Here is an 18,460-nt window from a genome sequence, read left to right as displayed (position 1 = left end):
CCCCGTTTGTGTTTGTTTTTTTTTTTTTTTTTTTTTTTTTTAGTGTTATAGTTAATCTCCTAACACTCCCACAGTATCTCACCTCCTAATATCTGCTTCACATTTTCAGCTAAGGCTCTATCTCCTACTCTTGGCAGTCAGCAGAGATTAACATATGTGTGTATTCTGACCCACAGAAAAATTCTTTGCAGTTTTTCACGTATAGCAATCTATCTATGTATCTGTATTCATGAACAGTTTTCACATAGCACGTGTCAACCAGAGATGGAACTGTTATAAATTGGGAAGGAAAAGAGTGGTGCCCTTCAATTTAAAGATGATCCCTCAAGGCCACCTCCATTCTTGCTTTAAAGATTATTAGTATAAAATGTATTTTGGGTTAAATGAAGAGTTGTGCCTCAACTGTACATCCTTGTTGTTTACTCCGGACCTTTCCCCAGACTACCAAGTATTTTTGTGAGTGAAGTCAGTGGTTATGCTTTGTACTTAGGGAGGTTTTCCCCCTAAATTGTTTAGTGTTTTTCTAGCGTATGTGTACCCAGGTGTGTGTGCACTCACCCTCTCATCTTCAGCATCACTCATCTTCACTGTTATGTGAAAGGAGGCCTGTGGGGTAACACTTTTCATATGGGGATTCATGGAATGGAGAGGTTTGACTTTGCCCCATATTTTGAGCTTTATTTGCAGTTAGGATTTAATCCTGGCTCTTCTGATCCCCAGCCTTGTTAATGTTTACTAAACTCTAGATATTTTTCAAATATAAAATATAAAGGCTACTTACTTCCTTGTAATAGTATTTTATCATAAATGACATATGTTAGATGAGGAAATTCAAGAAGTATTATAAATATGAAAGATAATTTAAGAGATGTAGATTGCTGTGTCATCCAGTGGCTTCTTCCAAAAGCAAGTGGGAGGCAGTGAATTATGCCTACATTTTGAAAGATCTTAAGATTTTAAATCAGTTTCTTGTCCTTCCTGCCTTTGTTTCTCACTTGCATTAAATCACTCTGAGAAGTTATTGTTTGGCAAACTGTTTTTATTTATTTTTATCTGGTACAAAATTTGTTAATGAATTATAAAGTACAATAGTGTCATTTTCCATTCCTATAGTTCCATTACCTGTAGTGGCTTCCCATGCCACAGTGTGACTCATTTGTTCTTTGCCTCAGGATCTGGAAATAAACCAGAAGAAAAAAATGGAGCAGTTACATTATCTTTTTACTCCTGATCAGGTTATACTGTAATTTTTTAAATGTGGATATGTGATTTTTAGTGTGGCTCCAGCTATACCCACATGTCATTTGTTGTGTGAGTGTACGTAGTTCACCCTTCGTATTCATGAGCTCTGCATCTGAGAATTTCACCAACTGCAGGTTGAAAATATTTGGAAAAAAAATGTATCTGCCCTGAACATACACACACTTTTTCTTTCCCTATTGTTATATAGTGATGACTTAAAATAGCATTACATTATATTAGGTGTTCTAAGAAACCTGGAGAAGATTAAAGTAAAAAGGAGGAAATATATAGATCATGTGGCAATACTGCACCATTTTATTTTATAAGGTGCCTGCCTTCTAGTGGGAGAAATAAATTTATAATCTGTCATGAAGAGGTAAGTGCTAATAATTTCACTGTTTTTCTGATAACACATCTGACACCTAATGTGTGGGATTTTCTTTGACATGAAATACATATCATTTTTCCACATCAGTTCTCCAGTTGTCCAGTACCACTGAGTGTTCAGCAGTTCAATTTAGTTCTGACCCTAACTCCTAGAGTTACCATAGGCTGCAGAGATTAAGGGAGAAAAGTGTTATATTCCGCTTGTCTGGTGAACTATTTGATGGAGACACTCACTGAGTGGTGAGGCAAGTCTTGTTGCTTGAGGACAGGTAGAATAGTAAGGGCAAAGGACTTTTGCCCTCCACTGATGTCACTTTGACATTGGAGAACTCAAGAAAGGGATAATATGGGCCGGGGATTTAGCTCAGCGGTTCGGTGGCCTGCCTTGCAAGTGCAAGGACCCAAGTTCAATAAACCCCCAAACAAAAAAAAAAAAAAAAAAAAAAAAGGATAATGTGAAATATATATTAATATGATGTGTTAAATAGCATGCTTACAAATATCAATATATCTATATATGCCTTCTATTTGATATTTCCAGCCTTGAGGTTTTATGGTAACTATAATTTATTTTTTAATGAGAGGAAAAAATGTTTACCTCTGTGCATTTATCACTTTATTATTTCTGGGGTGTGATTTTTCCATGAAAAATTTTGGAAGCCATTTGAGTAATACATAAGAGATGACAAAACTTTACTGAGCATGTCTTTGAAGTGGAACAGTTGCTTTTGTGTTAAGAGAAATATAAAAACCCTGTTGGGTTTGAGCCAGTAAAACCACCAGAGACACCTGTGGCATCTGTCTCAGTATGGATGTCTGTTTAAGGTGTTGCTGCTTTTGGTGGGGTTTTTATTCCTAAGTGAAATAAGCAAGATGCTATATGTCAAAAGAAGTACACTGAGGAAAACACACTGTTATGTCTTGTTTCTAGATGTCCCCCCAGAGCCTCGTGCAGTCACAGGTGGCTTTTACACAGCTGACCGAAGCTAGAGCGTATGATGTTGAGATTAAGGGCATGTGATTACTAAACTAGTACACTGCCATAATAATGGTAGTCGGGATAAGATAAAAGGAAAGGCACTGTTAAGGTCTCTTGTTGCTTTTGCTGTCTTCTGTTTTCCCTCTGCCATCCTGCCTTGGTGCCAGCTGATTATGGACTGGGGGTCCAAACGTTCTTGGTTTTTGCCTTTGCCCAGCACAGTTGTTAATAGCTCCCCCTTTCACTTTTTTTAGTACCAGGGATTGAACTTGGGACCTTACGCTTGTGAAGCAGGTGGCAGAACCACTGAGCTAAATCCCTGGCCCCAAATAGGTTATTTTGTGGGGGTTGGTACCAGGGATCAAACTCGGGTTCTTGTGCATGTGAGGCAGGCAGTGGAACCACTGAGCTAAATCCCTGGCCCTTCCCCTTTTGCTTCTTAAAGTTTCCTTATTTGAATAATAAATTATATGGTTGCCTAACCAATAGTAGAACCTACATCAAAAGTTTTTTTTTTTTTCAGATTAAAAACATTTAAAAAGCACCCAGGTAGAATATATGCCTGGTAAATATGAACCACTATTATTTTTATATGCTATTCTACAATCAGAATTGTATTTTAAATATCAAGTTTTATGCATTACTTTAGAAGCAAGAATTATTACACAGATCTTGGGGTATGAAAGGAATGTAGTTTATTGGAAAGCGGAGAGCCACTGTGGCTTGAGCATATTTAATACAGTTTGAAAATTCTCTTCCTTTTTAACCCAGCGTGGGTGAAACAAGTAGCACTGAGGAAATGGCTGTTTTCATTCATTTTGCTAACAGGGTAATCACCGTGACAGGACAAGCTGGTTTTACAGAGAAAATATTGTGGGGGCGGGGGGTGGTGGTGGTGGTGGTGGTTCTTCTTAATTTGTTTTGTGTTTTTAATGTGCTTATCTTTCCAGATTGATCTCCCTTTCTATCTTTGACCTTTCTTTGGGTGTCTCCTTCCTTTTTCCTCTTCTCGTGCAATAACTAAAGTTAACTGCCGCCCTTTCTTTGTTGGTTCTTGTCTTAGGGCAGTTATAGTGAACCTTTTAGAGCTTTAAATGCTATGAACAGCCTGCTGAGGCTCTGGCACATGTGCCATGGGTCCGCTACCACTGCCCTTGGGCATAAGTAAAATTCCACAATATTTAGAAAGCTTTATTTGAAATAATGTTTTTATCTTTCCACTACTAAAATTCTTTGTCATATTTAACATTGGGTAAAAAAAAAAGTGAAGTATTGAGATGTTTTACTGTTTTTTCACATGTATACCTTGGTTAGAGATGCTACTAAGCCTAGAGAGAGTTAATCAGGTTAAGCGTAGAAGTGTGATAAGCTGAAGGTGCCATGGTGTGATGACCATTCCCTCCTGACCTGCCATGAGCTAGTTGTCTGAGGATCAGATTAGATGAGAGGGTTAGTTTACTTTTAGTAAATGTCAGATAGAGTAAATGACAGAGTTGTCCTCATTTAAATTCTGGTGTGAATACTTTTCTTTAAAATGGAGAGAACTTTTTAAAGACAGTGGAAGTGTTGAAAAGAGACTCCTTTTAGAGGCATGTGAACAGAGGCTGTATCTGTGATGGTACAAATGCTGCTCCTGTTAGGGTTTTTTTGAGTTGGCTGTTGCTGTATTACCCAGTGACTTAACCACGTTGCCATTTCACCATGCAGAGAGTCCTTCATAGACAGTGAGATGATTTTTCTGTTATCCTGAGCTTCATGCTGCTGGAACCATGCCTATGGGAGCTCATGTAATGTGCCAGTTGAAGGCTGCTTCTAAGTCAGATGTCCTGGGAGCCCAGCTTTTAGCCAACGATGGCAAGGACAACTGCACTCTCAAAAGAACAAGTACACTTCTCAAGGTTATAGAGTGGAGAATAAAATCTGTCCTTTAAACTCTGAATTCCCCTGCACTTTAAACTTCTAAAGTAGATTTTGCTTCCTAGCACTTTGGAGCTCTGGCAGGTGTAGTCTTTTTTTTTTTTTTTTTTCATTTATCCTGGTTGATGATTTTGTATTTTTAATTTTAAAAACATTTTGCGATTTTAAAAATTCCTGCAAAATAAAAGGTAGATCATGGGAAACAGGGAGATAGATCTTTTGGAAATGAAAAGGGAGCTAAGAGTAGAGGGAGGTGGAAAGGTGGTGAGGGGAATGGGCTGTAAAAAGAATTAAGGCTCTTTGCTGTATCTCATGTGAGAATGAAGACCATTCTCAGCAATCAGACTGTCAGTGTTATAGAAAATGTCGATATCACTCTGAAGGGAGGGATGCACAGTTATTGTGAGAAGCCCCGGAGGAACCCTGCAGAAGGACTTCAACCACACCAGTGTAGAACTCAGACTCCTTGGAAAGAAAAAGAAGAGGCTCCGGGTTGACAAATGGTAGGGAAACAAACAGCTGCCATTCAATCTGCAGTCACATACAGAACATGATCAAGGGTCTTACGCTGGGCTTCAGTGACAAGATGAGGTCTGTTTTTGCTCACTTCCCCATCAACCTTGTTGTTCGGAAGAATGGTTCTCTTGTCAAAATCCAGAATTTTGGGGGTGAAAAATATATCTGCCAAGTTCATATGAGGGCAGGTGTTGCTTGCTCAGTATTTCAAGCCCCAGAAAGATAAACTAATCCTTGAGCTTGTTTGAAATTTTAGCTGCTTTGATTCAGCAAGGCATAACAGTAAAAAACAAGGATATCAGAAAATTTTGGATGGTATCTTTGTTTCTGAAAAGAGAACAGTTCAGCAACCTGATGGATAAGATTCGACAGTTATCCAGCCACAGAAACAAGCTTTTGGATTATAAGACAAATTTGTGACATTTTAGTGATGCAATCAAATATCTCTATAAAAAAAGAATTACGATGTGTTATGTACATGTGTCAACTCCCCATAACAAATGTAATCATATGTACAGAAAACAGGTATTAATAAAAATAAAAATATAAATAAAGAAGAATATTCCCAGCATACACAACTAGAAAAAATAGTATATTAAAATCCTATTTTAATGCCCAGCTTTAATAATTATCAACTGATGCCCAATCTTGTTTCACCTCCATTTCTTCTTCCCTGGATTATTTGAAGCAAACCCAAGAGTTCATATTTTATTTAAAATGCCATAGATTTCTTGTGTATTTTCATTTAAAAAAATATATAATATATTGCATATACTGTATTTGAAGTGTATAATTTGGTAAGTTTTGATGGATAGATATGTACACTCTCATGGCTACTGATTTCACAGATGCATATCAGTTACCTCAAAAATGTCCCTGTGTCACTTTGTGACATCTTGCCCTTTTTGGACTCCCATACCTGAGCAAACCTTGCTTTCAATGTCACGGTAAATTTGCTTGTATTGTTTAGAGCTTTAGATAAATGGAATCACATAGTATGTGTTCTTTTTCATCTGGCTTCTTTCAAAATGCAGCAGTCTTTTATTTATTCTGCAGATATTATCATACTCCTGTAGGTCACAGTTTTGGAAGCTGCAAAACATTTTTGTATACTGTTATAGTTGGTCTAGATGAGAAATGATGGTAGTTTAGACGAGGGAGATTACCATGGAGATGATGAGGTGCTATCCATTAGAAATCTGCTTTGGAGGTAAAGCTAATCAGACTAGTTGAACATGGAGATGACGAAGAGGAGAAATTTAGAATTATTTCTTAAGATTCAAACACTTCAAAATGTGTTTTCTCAGAAATATTTTTAAAAAAATATACCCACCCCTGTCAAATTTGAAAATAATAAAAAGTTTTTCTCTCAGGGTGTTCTTGATATAATTTGAACCAGATAAAGAAGAGAAAGTAGTGTGGAGGTGAATAACATTTTCAATTTTAAAAGACTCGAGGAGGCCGTGTCTAATGGCCCACAGAATGTTTTGTATGCTGTTTTTATACCTATACATAATGGAATATTACTTGGCTACTGAAAGAATAAATTTCAGGCAGTTGTAGGAAAATGGATGCACTTTGAAAATACAATGTTAAGGGGCCAGGGATTTAGCTCAGTGGTTCCGCTGCCTGCTTTGCAAGCACAAGAACCTGAGTTCGATCCCTGATACCAAAAAAAAAAAAAGAAAGAAAAAAGAAAATATAATGTTAAGTGAAATAAATTAGATGCATAGGCTTAAGTAGTGTATAGTATCTGTCATTTGAGTAATGCAAAGTACAAATAAAGAGCAAAATAAAGGAATGATAGAAGGAAACAGGGAGATAGATCTTTTGCTAATGGGAAGGGGTCCAGAAGACCAAGGGCAGAGGGAGGGAGAGAAAGGAAGAGGAAGTAAAAAGATTTAAGATGTGCTATATAAATGTACTGAATACCCAATGAATGTAAACATTATATGTCATAAACATGAACTAAAAATAACAATGAAAATGAGAAAAGGGGATTTAGAGGTGGAGGGAGGTAGGTGGGCAGAGGAAGAGAATTGAAAAAGAATCAAGATGTGTTATGTACATGTGTCCACTCCCTAAGATGAATGTAAATCTCATGTACTGTAAACATGAAATAAAAATAAAATAATAAAATATTATATATAATTAGAATACTCATGTTTAGCTAAGTCTGATGTTGTGATGTGTAACTGCCTCTGTACTGTATGATGCTAGCTATATCACTTAGAAACAGTCTGTATTTCAGAAGGGTTATTAGCATGCCAGATGTTTTATTAGACATGGACTCTATTTGGGAATTTAGCCTGAAGAAAAGTGGGTCAGGTGGTCTCTGTGGTTTGGAGTTTGAAAAGTTAGATGCAGCCACGATTATTAAGTTTATGTGCACCTTCAGGAAAGTTAGTTATGAGCTAACAATGCATACTCTTAGCAACAGCAGCATAACATTTATTATTATTTGCAGTATGCTTCCTGCATTATCCCATTTAACCACCACATCAATCTAGTGAAGTAGGTACTATCATTATCTCCAATTTATAGGGGAGGAACCTGGTCACAAGAAGGGTTACCACCTAGGCCAGGTCTTGTAGTCAGTGTCAAGAGTCAGGGTTTAAATCCAGAGAGTCCTTTGACTCTGGAGCCTATGTTCTTCATCAAGAGATTACATTTGAGGTGGATTGTGCAAGATGAATAGGAGTTTAATGAATAATTAGCGATGAGCATATTAGGCAGAGAAAATTGAGTGTCTTAAGTGGCGGGGGGGGGTGCTCATTGTCCTGGGATTTAAAGATAGGGTTGGTGAGAAATGACATTGGTACAGTAGGAAGGACACAGGGCTTATTTAAATATCTTGGGGCTGGGGATTTGGCTCAGTGGTGCTGTGCCTGCCTGGCAAGTGCAAGGTCCTGAGTTTGATCCCCTGGTACGGAGGGGGTGGTGGCTGTCTTGGTGAGCTTGAGCAGATGTTTCATAGATAAGTGTATGAGCCCTTATAAAAGTCTCTTTAAAATTTTGAAAATTTTCACTTTTCTTAGCTGTGAGGAATTCATACTGTGACCCTCTGGACAAAGGCATTTTCTGAGTTGAATATGGATATTGTTATTCCAGAGTGTTTTCCTCCTGCTCCTCCTTTTGATTTAAGCTCTGATTCCCATTAGGGTTAAAGGGGGTCAGGAATGTAGCTTAGTGGCCTAGTGCCTACCTAGCAAGCTAGAGGCCCTGAGTTCATTCCCAATACCAAAACAAACAAACAGAAAAACCGTTAGGGTTAAAAGGAAGAGTCATTTGTATATTTTTTTGGTTTTGTTTGTTTGTTTTTGTAAAGAGTCTTAGTAGTTGCTAACTGCTTAATTTTTTCTAACATGTCCTTGCTCAGACAATAGCTAAAGGGCTAAGACCAGCCAGTATCTGAATACCATCTGGTTGTTGGCTTACATGCTTGATTTTTAAAAATGTGATGTTGTGAGAAGGAAAGTCTGTGATCCCTTTTTTCAGAGCCCAGCTCTTGTTTCCTGATTTTAAAAATATATTATTATTTGTAGTTAAGAGTTGTAGTGAAATGAAACATTTGTAGTTAAATGAAAGATCTCTCTAAGCTTTAATAAAGTGTTATCTGTGAATATACCAAAGCAGATACCCAATAGATGCCAGAGTATTTAGTTTCTATTGCACTGACTTTTTTCACTAAAAGAATGAATAAGTAATTCATGAACGAAAATATCAGTGGTAAAAATCTCACAGCCTTATCACCTAACCCCTTCTTTATTCCCCTCAGGCAATATTATTAATAGTTATTTAGTGACTCCTTCTGTAGGAGGCAGCATTGGGGATTGAACTCAGGGCTGGACTATGTCCCCAGCCCTTTCTTTGTTTTTAATTTTTGAAACAAAGTCTCCTGCTGAGTTCCCCAGCCTGGACTTGACTTTATGATCCTCCTGCCTCAGCCTTTCAGAGTGCTGGGATTACAGGCATATACTACTATGCCTTACTTAATGACAGCTTTTATGAGAGTCTGTGCTTATGTTAGCATATTGGATGTATGATTTTTTTAAGCATTTTTGAATAAAAATGCTAGAATATAAATGAAAATAAAATATACACACAACTCAGCCTTAACAATTATTAACTGTTGATCACTGTTCAACCAGAAATAGAACTATTAGCTGAGAGTGGTGGCATACAATCCTAGCATTTGGGAAGCTGAGACAGGAGGATTACCATGAGTTTGAGGCTAGCCAGGCTTCTTACATAGTGAGTTCAAGGCCAGCCTGAACTACATAGCAAGACCCTGCCTCAAAAACAAAACAAAACACACACACACACACACACACACACACACACACAGCTAATAGTGTGGGTGTTCATGCACTTCTATGTGGATAAGAATTAATTTATTGCAAAGATTTGACCTTACTCACTGTAAAGCTGTGTTCTTCAAGTCTTGTATGGAAGTTTGAGGTTTACATGGAAAGCAGTCAGAAAAGAAAGGTGGATGTATCGTTGGGGAGAGCAAAAGGTAAACTCGAACTCGTGAACAGGTGGTCTTGGAATCCATGCCAGCTGGTTAGAATGGTGTCATTTCTCACTGCCTCCAGCTTTGACAGTGTGGGTTCATAGAGATGAAGTTAGTAGTACCTCAGTCACATCTGTCCTGGAGTAAAAGGAGGATTCAGGGGAAAGTAGTAGCAGCTGCAGGTCGAGCTGGTACCCTTGCATGGTCTCTCTTTTCTCTAGCTCTCACATTTAAATGTCTCTTAATACTCACCCTAACCAAAATCATAAAGGGGAGAGAATTCTGGAATACGAGGGTCAGTCTAGCTACAATAACACATTGTAAAGTGGTCACACCAACATTTGTCCAGTCTGCTTTAACATCTTTTGGTTATTTTGAAACAATTCCCAAATGTCATATAATTTTTTCCTGAAAAGCTTCAATATGTAATTGTAAAAGATAATGATTTAAAATAAAACAAAACAAAACATAGCTCTAATGACATTATTAAGTCTCTGAAAAAATTTAACATTACATCTTGGGATCTTGGTTATTTTGGGGTGAGTCATCATTTCAGTGATGGCATTGTGAAAAAGTCAAGTGATTCCCTAATACAGAAAATCAGTACCACACTGGAAATCCACCAAAGGCAGACAGATAATTTAGAAATGTTTCTTCTTTAGAAACTTAGAGCTTTGAGCAAGAATGGATGACAGTATGTGGTTTCTTGTTGGAGACTTACTTTGCATTCCTTTCCAAACATGTAGTTCTGTCACCAAAAATAAGTATGTTTAAGTCTGAGTGAACATGAATTTTAGGGTCACTATTCAACTCACTCCCTCTTTGTAATTTTTATGCTTTTTTGTCAGAGTGGTAAGCATTTCAAAAAGTGTAGCTGATCCTATATCACATTGTTTTTCCAGCAACAGTAGTCTTATTTATAAGAACCAACTAAGCAATTGGTTGAATATGGAATTAACTGCTACCATTATATCAGAATGGGATGACTCTCATTAGTGTTTGTCTCGCCGTAATGAGTGTCATATTTATGGATTGTAGACTTAGGTCCATGGAATAGATGATCAAAGGGAACTGTTCTATCACACCCTAAGATTGGCTCCTTCTTAGATGTATCTTGGCAGAATAATTTAATCTTGCATGTTAGTAGATACTCTGAGACATTCATCAGAATTAAATTATCCATTTGGTACTTTGTAATACAGCATGCAAAAAACCACCCGAAGCATGTAATGCAAGAAGTCCCAAGCAAGAAAATACGAGTGTGACATCTTTATGTGATGATTACACAGTTACACATCCTTTTCATTATGCTGCGGTGAATTCTTGGTGAATGTCTAACTTTCATACAATAACAAACTCATCCAGAAGATGCATGTTTGTCAGATTATAGATATTTATGGGAAGAAAACTGTGCAATTTGTCATTATTTTTGTGTATAGCTTTCCCATTGTAATCTATAAAAGTTTATTAATATAACATTAAGCATTTAAGACCTTGAAAATACTGTGACTCTGCAGAGGAACAACAAAGAGCCAATGGCTTTGCCTGTGACAATTTCTAATTGTCACCTGGGAAAGCTTAGAATAAAACAAGTGCTTGGACAAAACATAGTTCTTTTAACTTTTTTCACTTATGTTAAAAGAACATAACTTGTGTAATGGCCTTTGATCATATGCTTTTGACAAAAAATATCCAGGGTTCTCTTGTTTTCAGTAAACAAAAGAGAGCATGCTGTGTGATTAGTTGTCTTGCTGAACAATGAAGGAAAAGCAAGAGCTCCTTATTTCCCCTGGCTCCCCAGCTGTGGCGTTGGCTTATAAGAAATTATTAATATATTTTAGGTGCTCTTTGCATGGTTTCCTGGTGGTGTAGCTTTTAATATGGCAACTGAAACTTTAGGATTTTCATTTGCATTGTACTTTTATCAAAGGTTTTTGTAGAAGAAACAACCTTATCTTTTGGCTTCTCAGTCTGGATCTTAACTCTCTTTACAGGGATAGTTAGTTGTTGCTCCTTTTTCTGGCTCTCCCCAATTTCCTAGTTTCTCACAGAGAAAGAGAGAGAGTGCTTCAGAGGATGCACCCTGGGGGAGGGCCCCTGGAGTGTGAGTCCCTGGGCTGCCACTTTTATGTAACTTTTCTCTGAAATTGTTATGGAGAATACATGGGTTAATACCAGCAAAAACCCGAGTCACAGTAGGCACTTTTTTATTTTCTTTTTTTCCTCACACTGGGGTAAACTCAGGACCTTGCACTTGCTTGGCAGTTGCAGTGCCACTGAGCTACACCCCTGGCCTACAGTAGGCACTTTAAAAAAATTTTTTTAAGAAGATAAACTATGACAGTTATCTTGATTATGTTGATGGTTACATGACTATATATAATTGTCACTCATTGGAACTGTGCTTTTAAAAGGGTGAATTTTACTTTATGTAAATTATGTCTTGATCTGACTCAGATATTCTAAGAGAAAAAAATAGATGGATTCATCAACAAAGGATTTATTTGGTATTACATGGTGGGCTTATAAAAAGCATGCAATTCAAAGAAGCTTGCCATCCGGTTGTGCAAACCAATTATATTGCAGGATAACTTTGTGTATCAGTGAGACAAGTTAAGAGATGCTGCCGAGCAACTTAATAGTCATCCAGGCGAGAAATGCTAAAGGCTTAGAGGTAGGATTGCTTCCTGAGTCACAAAGACTTCACAAAAGAATGGAGCTGGAATTGGACTATAGACAGCAGGAAGGCAGGCATTTGGGAACATGGACACTCGAGAGGGTGCAGGTGTAATGTCTGTGGGTGGAAATGCATGTTGGGAGTTTAAGTAACCGTGAAACAGATGGATGAACCGAAAAGGTACTCTCCTACTGTGTGGGGAGCATCTGTGTTGTCCATACTAACAAACTATTTTCTCTTCATCTGTAGAAAGGCCCCCCTTCTGGGAAAGACCGGGTGAAGAAAGGTGGATCTTACATGTGCCATAAGGTAAGTCATATCACTAAACAGTAGTTCGGTGTTTTAACAATTTATGGGCCCATTACAGTAGTGACTTGGCTCATGAACATTTTTGTTTGCAAATGCTTTGGTCCACAAGCAGACTGTTTGGCAAAATTTTGTTTCTGCTTGCAAACTGCATTGAGTGACAAACGTGACTACAGCCATCTTTCCCACACAAGCACAAATGTGGCCATCTTTTCCAAAATCATAGAACAAATTAATTTTGTGAACCAAGGCACCACTGTATTTAAAAAGTAGTCCTTAAATGTTGAATTCAGTTCAGCTAATCCATACCTGTCCCCATTAAGAGCATGAAAGAGTAGGACACTTACTTCAAGTCTGGTCACAGCATGGGAAAAGTGGCTAGAGAAGCAGAACTTCTTTTTTTTTAAATACATGTTTGCAGTGCATTGTGAATACATTCATTCTGGGGAGTTGATACATGAATGTAACACATCTTAATCCTTCTTATTTGCCTTTCCTCCCTTCTTCCTTCCTGTTCCCTCCATCTCTAGATACCCCTCCCATTTGAGAAAGACCTGTTCTGTTTTCTGTAATCTTATCTTTCATTTTGCTCTTGGAATTATTTCTACTATGGGCTGCATCATAAGCCTTTTGATAACAAGGTGCATTCACTTTCCTCCAAATGATTCTAATTTAATCCTTTGATATGGCCAAAGAGTGCTCCGTTGTGTATATATACCACATATTCTTTATCCATTCATCTATTGATGGACACATAGGTTGAGAAGCTGAGGTTCTGAATGACCTTTATAAGCCAGATCCCATCTGTTGCATCTTACCTTTCTGAGAAACCTTTGTTGTTCCATAAACCATGGAAAGCTATACACTTTTTCTAGACACCTTGAATTTATATGAGACTTCTGTACATTTTGGGGATCTCTTGAGATTCAAGGAACAGTTACGGATGTTCGTAGTTTGTGGTATACCAGTGGAAATATCCTTAGGTAAGAAGGGTGTGCCTTGTGAAATATGCATCATTTTTATGCTCTTTATTATTTCATTGACAGCTTCTGGTTAATCTGAGTTACTCATTGTTTCATGAGTAGCTTTTATAAAGAATTTGGAAATCAAATATTATCCTCTTCCAGTCATCTATAACATGTCAACTTCTTTCTGTCGCTGTACAAAGGTGGCATTTTGCAGATTGCAGTTGATTGTCAAGAAGCTTTGCATAGTAATTACTCAGTCTAGGCAGTTAGAGACTTAAAACCACCTGTAACAGTAGCAAATTAAGTTACTAATTTGATAGTAGAGACAGTCACCGACTTTGCCCTAGAATAGTAGCCCTCAGACTTTATTTCACATTAGAATCATCTGAAGTCTATTAAATATACGGATGATGCCTGGTGCCTGGCTCAATCCCATTTGACTTTTCTGAGCTGTGACCTGGGCATTTGGATTATTTAAAACTCTATAGGTGTTGAAAATTTGAAAATGTACAGCAAAGTATGGGGGCCTAAAGAAAATATCTTTACATCATGTATTTGTATGTTGTATGTATGTGTGCTTTCATATCTGGTAAATTAGAATTTTTTTCAGTTTGTTCAGCTTTAATTTTTTATAGTTTCTATTTTTTATTAGTACATGTTTACATTAAACAATCATGATATACATTGTGGGGAGTTGATAGACGTACGTAGCAGGTATCAGTTCTTTTTTTAGCCTCTTAACTCTCTCTTCCCTCCTTTTCCTTCCCTCCAGCCAGCTCTATTTTTGGTACCGGGATTGTCCATCCATCTCTTGAAAAAGATCTCCCTACTTCGTTTATTCTTTATCTTTCCTTTTACTCTTTATTTATATTTTGTGTTTTTCATATGAGAGAACCATGCATTATTTGAGTTTGTGTATCTGATTTATTTCAGTTAATATTAGATCTCAAGATGAATCCATTTACCTATAAATGCTTCAGGTTTATCTTTCTTTATGGCAGAGTAGTACTCCATTGTGTATAAATATTATGTTTTCTTTATTCATTCATCTGTTGATGGGCATATAGGCCATTTCCAAGATTTGGGTATTATGAATTCTGTTGCTTTAAACATGGGGTATACATGTATTACTGTAATATGATGTCTTTGATTCTTTTAGGAAAATACCTATAAGGTGAATAGATGGCTCAAATGGAATTTGTAGTTGTGTTTTTTGAGGAATCTCTGTACTGAATTTTTATAGTGGTTTTACTAGTTTACATTTCCACCAGTAGTATAGAAGTGTTCATTTTTTCCCCCGCAGCCTCACCAGCATTTGTTATTATTTAATTTCTTGATGATAAGCATTCTTTATGTAGTAAGATGGAATATCAGTATTGTTTTAATTTGCATTTTTCTAATAGCCAGAGATGTTAAACATTTTTTAGGTATTTATTTGCCATTTGTACTTCCTCTTTTTCAGAAGGGTCTTCATTTCAGATGCCCATTTTTTGATTGGGTCTTTTGTTTGGAGGGGTCTAATTTTGCAAGATATGAGTCCTCTGTCTGAGGAATAGCTGGCAAAAATGTTTTCTCATTCTGTCAGTGGTTTTTTTCATTATTGGTTATTTCCTTTGCTGTGTAGAAGCATTTCAACTTGATAGGGTCTCATTTGTTGATTCTTGGTAGTATTGCTTGTCCTATTTGGGTTCTGTTCAGAAAGCCCTTGCCTACTCTTATGTCTTTAAAAGTTTTACTTACTTCATCTTCCATTAGGCTAAGTATTTCTGTTTTAACATTTAGATCTTTGATCCATTTTGATTTTGGTTTAGTACATGGTAAGAAATATAGGTCTGGATTCAGTCTTTTACATGAAGATAGCCAAATTTCTCAGCACCATTTATTAAAGAGGCTATCTTTATACCTTCAGTGTTTGTGTTTAACCCTTTTGTCAAAGATCAAATAGCTAAATGTGCCTGTGGTTGTTCTATATCCTTTGTTTTGCTCTGTTTATCCACATGTCTGTGTTTGTGCCACTACCCTGCTGTTTTTTATCACTACAGCTTTATAATATTTCAAATCTGAGATTGTGATACCTTCTGTTTTTCTCTTGTTATCCAGGATTATTTTTGCTGTTCTTGGTCTCTTTCTCTTCTATATGAATTTTAGCATTGTTTCCTCCAGGTTTGTGAGGAATACTATAGGTGTTTCGATTATGATTATGTTAAATCTATATATTAGTTTTAGAACTATGGCCATTTTGACTACATTGGTTCTGACTGTCTAAGAACAGGGGATGCCTTTCCATTTTCTGACATCATCGATCTTTTTTTGAGAGTACATAGTTTTTGCTTCTTTGGTTAAGTTAATTCCCAAGTATTTCATTTTTCTTGGTGCTACTGTGAATGCTATTGCTTTTCTAATTTCTTTCTCAATGTATTCATTATTGTTGTACAGGAGCTCTATTGGTTTTGTGTTCTGCTATATTGCTGAATTTGGCTATTAACCCATTTATGCCATAGATTATAATTTTTTAAAATTTTGCATGAAATTCATATAGGTTAGCTAGAAAAATTCAAGTAACACGAATTTGAAGAGATTATTATGTGGGTTGGTGAGGGGGACACCCTTGATACATATGCCACTCTGTCTCTAAACCCCAGTCTATGGCAAATGTTGAAACTGACGCACGTTCCTGTTCATATTCGTAAACAGGAAAGCAGTCTGACTATAGGTCTCTGTTGGATGTAGGCAGCAGGGCAGCGGCTCAAGCAGACTGCTGGACTCAGTGCCGTTATCTTCAGATCCAGCCACCTCTTAAAGCCACTAGCCTCCCATCACAGAGCGCATGCCCCTGTCCTTTCTGTCCTGGACTTGAACTTCTCAAAAGATCTGTTTCCACCCCTGACCCTCCCCATGTCTATCTCCTGTGTAGCTGTCTCTCACTCTGTCACTGTGGTGCAGTAACACTGAAAATCCTGGAGGGATGCTATAGTGTAGTTGTTTTAGGGCTTAATCCCACACAATCAGCCCCTTCTCAAAGTGGCACCTGATTAAATTCTCTCTGGCAATATGGCAGGCACTGCACTACATTTCTTCTCCAACTGTCTCCTGCCATGAAGAAGTAACTCTCAGGATAAAACCCCACACTGTTTTTGTAATTTGCAGCAGCAGTTGGCTTGTCTTGGTGGTGGCTGTGAAGCTGCCATTCTTTAGAGCTCACCTTTTTTCTCAGTGAGTTGGCGTTGTCCACTGATCAGCTTGGTCAGGTGTTTGTCATCTCCACGGCCCTGTGCTGAGGGGAACCAAAGCATAGAACCAGTGAGAAATTAGTAGTTTGACATGGCCAGGGCATAGAATCTATGGTGTGTAGTTGGCTGGGGATGAATTTGGCATGGCGCAGCTTGCCTTCCCCTCTTGAAAGAATCGGTTCAGGTGCAAGTTGATGGACTTGACTTCAATTTGTCCTTACATTTACATTTATAAAAAGATGTGGACAGATTTAACTTTATAAAGTCATTCATTCATTCACTGATTCATAAATCTCACTATGCTACCCAGACTGACTTTAAAGTCCTAGGCTCAAACAGTCTTATTGCATCAGCCTCCTGCAGTAACTACAGGTATGAACCACTCTCTAAAATCTTATTTTATTTTTTTTCTCATTAAGTTTATTGGTACATTTTAGGGATTCAGTACGGTTACATTCATCATTGGGATCTTGTACCTTTACATGACAGGTCTTAGTTCTCATTTTTTTCCCCTTGTCTGTGCCCTCCCTTCACCCCCTCCTCCCCTCTGCATTTCCAAACACTTTTATTTCCATTTTTTCATTTTCTCCTGTTTTTTTTTTCTTTTCCCTTATTATCTTTCCCCTACCCTTGCCACTTCCCCTACACCTTTAGCCTTTTCTTCCTATTTCACATTGTCAATTACACTGTTAGGATCTTATGTACCATTATAGTTTTTCACACCAGAGAAACTATTTCGTATTTACACATGTGTGACTTATTTATTTCACTTAGGAGTATATCCTCAATATGTATCCATTTTCCTATGAATGACTCTAATTTCTCATTCTTTATGGCTGAGTAGTATTCAATTTTATAGAAAAACCACATCTTCTTTATCCAGTCTCCAACTGATGGGCAAATGGGCTGTTTCCAAGTTTTAGCTATTACAAACTGTGCCGCTGTAAAACATAGGTGCGTATATATCACTGTGATATGATTCTTTTAATTCTTTTGGGAAGATACCCAGCAGAGGGATGGCTGGGTCAAGTAGAACCTCTAGTCCCAGCTCTTTGAGGTATCTCCATATTAATTTCCATAGTGGTTGCACTAGTCTGCTCTCCCACCAATAATGGAGAAGGGTTCCTTTCTCCCCACAGCACTACCAGCATTTGTTATTGTTTGATTTCTTGATAGCAGCCTCTCTTTTTGCGGTGAGGTGGAATTTCAGTGTTGTTTTCATCTGCATCTTTCGAATGACCAGTGATGTGGAACATTTTTTTCATATATTTACTTGCTGCTTTTACTTCTTTGTCTGAGAAATGTCTGTTCATTTCAGATGCCCATTTTTGAAGTGGGTCTTTCTATTGGGGGGTCTGATTTTTTAAAGTTCTTTATATATTCTAGATAAGAGTCATTTGTCTGAGGAGTAGCTGGTAAAAATTTTTTCCCACATTATAGGTTGTCTTTTAGTTCTGTTGATGGTTTCTTTTGCAGTGCAGAAGCTTTTTAATAAGTTGAGATCCCAGTTGTTGATTCTTTATGCTAGTTCCCGTGCTACTGAGTATTTGTTCATAAAGTGTTTTCCTATGCCAGTGTCTTCAAGAGTTCTGCCTAACTGTTTGAGGAGTAGCTGGTAAAAATTTTTTCCCACATTATAGGTTGTCTTTTAGTTCTGTTGATGGTTTCTTTTGCAGTGCAGAAGCTTTTTAATAAGTTGAGATCCCAGTTGTTGATTCTTTA

The 18,460-nt window shown here is 37.4% G+C and overlaps 2 protein-coding genes and 1 pseudogene across 2 annotated transcripts in view; 2 read left to right on the top strand and 1 right to left on the bottom strand.

The window, feature by feature from the left end:
* Positions 1–18,460, top strand: part of Sumf1 (sulfatase modifying factor 1) — a 74,582-nt gene that overhangs the window by 46,986 nt on the left and 9,136 nt on the right. Inside the window, exon 8 of the mRNA XM_010608724.1 lies at positions 12,484–12,543. Coding sequence (XP_010607026.1) covers positions 12,484–12,543 — 60 coding nt within the window. The remainder of the gene's footprint in view (positions 1–12,483; positions 12,544–18,460) is intronic.
* The window catches only part of LOC104851526 (histone-lysine N-methyltransferase SETMAR), a 74,085-nt gene continuing 56,684 nt past the window's right edge, over positions 1,060–18,460 (bottom strand). Inside the window, exons 4-5 of the transcript XR_777235.3 lie at positions 16,711–16,782; positions 1,060–1,175 (exon numbers count right to left, since the gene is read on the bottom strand). The gene's annotated coding sequence lies outside the window, so the exon portion shown is untranslated. The remainder of the gene's footprint in view (positions 1,176–16,710; positions 16,783–18,460) is intronic.
* LOC104851527 lies at positions 4,768–5,403 on the top strand (annotated as a pseudogene).

Source organism: Fukomys damarensis, unplaced genomic scaffold, assembly GCF_012274545.1.
Source record: "Fukomys damarensis isolate Sample0158 unplaced genomic scaffold, DMR_v1.0_HiC HiC_scaffold_28, whole genome shotgun sequence".
In the NCBI taxonomy this organism is placed as follows: Eukaryota; Metazoa; Chordata; class Mammalia; order Rodentia; family Bathyergidae; genus Fukomys; species Fukomys damarensis.
This window is presented reverse-complemented; position numbering and strand designations above follow the sequence as displayed.